This window comes from Echinops telfairi, unplaced genomic scaffold (assembly GCF_000313985.2).
Source record: "Echinops telfairi isolate 266 unplaced genomic scaffold, ASM31398v2 ScPeMD7_7458;HRSCAF=8496, whole genome shotgun sequence".
Taxonomy (NCBI): Eukaryota; Metazoa; Chordata; class Mammalia; order Afrosoricida; family Tenrecidae; genus Echinops; species Echinops telfairi.
The window spans coordinates 50,623,127-50,627,569 of NW_022111358.1; the positions used below are offsets into that span (position 1 = coordinate 50,623,127).

At 52.4% G+C, this 4,443-nt stretch overlaps 1 protein-coding gene across 1 annotated transcript; it reads right to left on the reverse strand.

The window, feature by feature from the left end:
- Positions 1 to 2,374: 2,374 nt before the first annotated feature.
- ALYREF (Aly/REF export factor) lies at positions 2,375 to 3,963 on the reverse strand. The gene is made up of 4 exons (XM_045299808.1): positions 3,673 to 3,963; positions 3,028 to 3,091; positions 2,770 to 2,944; positions 2,375 to 2,679 (listed from the first exon to the last, which is right to left on the reverse strand). Exons 1-4 carry the CDS (start codon positions 3,701 to 3,703, stop codon positions 2,665 to 2,667), a joined length of 285 nt encoding a protein of 94 aa, XP_045155743.1. The 5' UTR covers positions 3,704 to 3,963; the 3' UTR covers positions 2,375 to 2,664.
- Positions 3,964 to 4,443: the final 480 nt, after the last annotated feature.

Below are 4,443 nucleotides of genomic sequence, written 5' to 3' on the forward strand. Positions count from 1 at the left end.
AACGTGATGGATCACACCTGTCCAACGGGTCACCGACACGGGGGATTGCAAGTGTCTCATCCCGAGAATGTGTGGGGGGCAGAGCAGGTAACAGCAGAGAACCATGGCTGTTCAGTGGGCAAGTCAACACTTACTACTGTTGGGGAACGGTGGGGTCTCTGTTCACTCGCTGATTACAGCTGAGAATGTCCATGTTTTTTCCCCTTTTCTCTTTTTGAGAATGTCCATGTTTTCAAAGAAAAACACAGGGGCGTGTTCAGGGACAAAGTGGCATTATGACTAGAACTCACTTTCACGTGGTACATGGAAAAAAATGCATAAAATGGTACCGTTTGGAGAATCTAGGGATATACAATATTTTTTATACTATTCTTCCCTTTAAACCTGAACTGAAAGATAAATGGCAAGAGAAGATGCCAGCTACACAAGTGGGGTTAAAAGGCCCTTTCAGAGACCCAGGCCTACAGGAGAAGTGTCAGTTACCCGAGGCAATCCAACCACAGCCACTCTTCAAGCCTGTCATCCTGGTTTGGGGAACGTCAGCACGCCAGGAGTAGACCAGTGCTCAGTTCCTTTTGCCAAAATATAACGAAGCTATCGAGGAGATTCCCATTGCACAGCGGCCTTCGACAGGGCTTACGAGACAGTAGTCCATCTTTAAGGGAGCAGATAGCCTCAGGGGGATCTGAACCGCCCACCTGGCATGTTCAATGCCTAACCCACTGCATCCACAGGCTCCTTTCCACTCCCGTTACAAAAACTCACTGCCATCTGTGTTGGTTCCGACTCACAGCGACCCTCAGTAACAGGTAGAACTGCCCGGGAAGTTTCTGGGATTCTAATTCTCTATGGGAGTTTCTAGGAAGCTTTTGTCTTTCTCCCTCAGGTCAGCGGCTGGTTTTTGAATGCTGACCATGTGGCCAACACCCCAGCAAGTAACCTTCTATGCCATGCGGGCGGGTTCTTTCCACTCCCTTTAGTTTGTGAACAGTACAAGTAAGGCCTTTCAGCTGCCTGGGAGGGTTAAGACCAGCGAGATGGGAAATCGCAAATGTCCGTGCAGGCGAGGAACAATGGGAAGTCTTATACATTACTAGAGGGGCTGTAAAACGTGCAGCTGCTCTGCTACACAGTATGGATTTTCTAAAAGGTGAAACATTGTGACCTTGTGACCCAGCACATTCCTTTACCTTTCATTCCACTTCTCAACGAAGGCCAACAACTCCCTCACATACACATACCCAAGGTGGCTGAAAACACCTCACAAAAACCAGAAGGCGGCCTGTCCACTGTGGCCAGGTCGATTCTCAATCCTAAGTCAATCCTATACACTTCAAAGACGTGAACTTAAGTCCTCATCTCTCACCAAAGCTCCAGGTCCCCTCTGCGGAATCAAAGGGAGCTGCGTGCGCTTTGAAACTGCGCGCGTTTTTAAATCAGCACTCGGTGTCTTAAAGCAACACTTCCTGTCCCACACATTAACACACACTGGCAACACCAAATGCACATCACCTGCTCTTGACAGCTGTGGGCATTCGCCACCGATGCCCTGCCGGCCCCGTCCTCCATCCCTAGCCCAGAGGGCTCTTCCGTCCAGGCCCAAGAGGAGCCAGGCATCAACCCCAACAGTAGGACTTCATCCCAGACTCAGACCAAAGGCCAAGGCAGGCTTTCCCTCGGCCCCACCAGCCACTTCTCTCCATCTTCTACATCACCTCATCCTGTCACGGAGGGCAGGTCTGTAATTTGTCCCGGGCATGGTTCCCTTGCTCCCAAACGTCCCTCCCGTCAGATCACCTCCCAGGTCTATCCTCCGCAAGCCTCTTACCTGGGCCCGCAGCAGAAACGAAGGCTTATGGGTGACAGGGAACCAGTCTGCTGAGCTGCACATTGTCGTCGACACTGCCTGCAAACAGGCAACATTCCTGCCAACGTCCAGTCCAAAATCAGACACTGACCTGGTGGAAGAACTGGGCCCAGCGCAGGAATTCGTTCCCCAGTGCATGGCAGCTTGGGCGGATGCAAGAGGACCAGTCTTCATTCCTTCCACGTGCCCCTTAGGGTTAGCTGTTCTCAGCCCTGGTGGGGAACAAGCCCAAACTACCCACCACACTTGTGAGCTATGACCACAGCAAGCATGCTCGTGGTGGGATTGGCCATCAAAAGCCTCTAAGGCCAGTTCAGTGCAGTGCCCCACTCTCTCCCTGGCCTCTCACCTCCACAGTACAGCAGGGTGAACAGGCAGCTCCAGGTAAAGGCCACCCCACCTGGTGTCCTGCCACCTGGCAAGTAAGAGAAGAATGACCTCTTTGCATGCCAGTCCCCAGCCCTGCAGCCCAGCCCCCAGTAATGGAACGGACAGACAAGACAGCAGTTCTACACACAGTTCTATTTTATTATGGCGAAGGTGAAAACGCCACCTTCCCCACAACAGCAAACAGTAAAGTTTATCCCAAAAATAACTCGGTACAAAACATGTCTGTTTCAAAATTAAAAAAAGAAAAGAAAAAACCTTTACATGAGCTTTTAAATCCTATTTTAAAACATAAATGAAACAAATCCATCACTGGAGCCCAGTCAAGGCCCGCCAACCCTCCCTCTCCCGGCAGGAAGCATGGGTGAGATGTCTGGGTTTGTTCTGTGCGCGCATGGGCTGCCATGGGTTTAGCTAGTATCCATCTGAAAGAAAGAGGAGGAAAGGTTTTCTTTCAGCAGATCAGCCTCATTCAGATGGCCACCAGTTTCTAGAACCCCTGCCCCAGGACTTACCCGGGCATTGTAAGCATCCAACTGGGCATCTAACTCCTCTGCCGAGAGCTGCTGCTTCGAACTCCTGCCAGTTCCTCTGCCTCGTCCCCGGCTGCCACCACGGGTGCCTCTCCGGCTGCCACCACCGAAAGCCCCGGACCCACGGTTTCTAGTCATACCGCCTCTGTTTATACTGCTGAGGAAAACAGCGCTCATTAAAGTCCTGAAAGTCACATGGCTGGAGGGTGGGGGCAGGTGACCTTCCACAGATCCACTCACCTCTGTGCAGGTCTTCGCTGTGTGTCTATCTGTGACGTGACCAGCTGGATATTCATGGGGCGGCCTATAGCAAAGAACACGAGAGTTTCAGTGACAGGTTGGTGTGACCAGTGCCAGGTGCCACCTCTCCCTGGTGTCCATGCAATCAAAGGGTCTCTGCATCTCCAGTGCTTCCTACAAAGAAGCAGGTCTGCTAACACTGGTGGGGGGGGCGGGGGGACAGAAACACCCCCAACACTCTGCCTTCAGTTTCTGTCCAGGCCAGGTGGGCTGTAAGGTAACTTGTCTGGGGTTCTTGTGGGTAGCAAGGTGTGGGTGACCTCACGGAAATAGAACTGGTACCTTTGTCTTTACGACTACAGCCCCGCACTATGGCAGTTCTGAGAAGGCTTCACAGAAGTGAATCTTCCGGAAGGAGCTGAAGGAGGGGAGGGATGTAGCTTGCTGGATGGGGGTTCACAAGAGGTTGGTCCAGATGTGTGGGGCAGCATGAGAGGTGGCAGAATGGAAGAGAGAGACAAAGGGGCAAATGCAAAGTGTCCTTAGCCACGGGGAAGCCATATTCCTACAGGACAAGAACCAGCCCCAAACGCCACCAGCGTAGGCTCTGGTCCTTTAAGTGTCCTGGTCCAGGCTAACACTCACCATCCAATGGGACTCCGTTGTACTGTTTCATCGCTTTCAAGGCATCTGCCTTCCGCTCAAAGTGCACATCTGCCGTTCCTAAACTCCGACCAGAGCGGTCATAATGCACAGCTGCCTTCTTCAGGGTTCCAAATTCAGCAAAGAGTTCCTGGGAGTCAGAGGGGCCGTTGTTAGCAAGGCTGTTGATCTCCGGGTGCCAGGCGTCACCCGGGCAGGGAACGGGACACAAAGGAAGTTGCAACTCCCACCACAGAGGCCACAAGATCACATCACAATTGTCTCTGAACAAGGAACAAACGCTCCCAAGGAGTATCCAAGAAGCAGCCAAGGCCAAGATCACAGCTCTGGCAGCGGTCCACCGACTAAAGAGCCCCGACCCTCATCCACCACAAGCAGTCATTCTCTTCCCACTCAAGCCTGCAGAAAAGGCCCACGTCAAGCACCGGAAACTGCCCTGACCTCAGACCGGCTGGGAGTTGGAGAAGGAACCCAGCCACGCAGTGGGACGTGGAGTTCACCAAAAGCGGTTTCCAGTGGCTGCCAGAGACCACCTTAAAAAAAGTATTTTATTGAGTGCCCAACGGGTCTTGCTCTGTCCTGCCAGGGCCAAGCCCCACAGCTGGCCTAAGGGCAATGGAACTCTGGGAGGCAAAGTACCCTGACCCAGTCACCTGCAAGACGCCCCCCGGGAGTTTACTCCCGAATCAGAAACCCACCGGTGAAGGTTCATTTAAAAACAAAGCAAAATAAACCTACTGAGGCTAAGAATCA

What these genes read in the sequence shown, in the direction of transcription:
- ALYREF (XM_045299808.1), bottom strand. Translation starts at nt 3,703, where the DNA reads ATGAAACAGTACAACGGAGTCCCATTGGATG. An exon ending in CAACGGAGTCCCATTGGATG is followed by an intron (nt 3,092 to 3,672) that starts GTGAGTGTTAGC and finishes TCTTTGCTATAG; the next exon opens with GCCGCCCCATGAATATCCAG. An exon ending in CAGCGAAGACCTGCACAGAG is followed by an intron (nt 2,945 to 3,027) that starts GTGAGTGGATCT and finishes TGTTTTCCTCAG; the next exon opens with CAGTATAAACAGAGGCGGTA.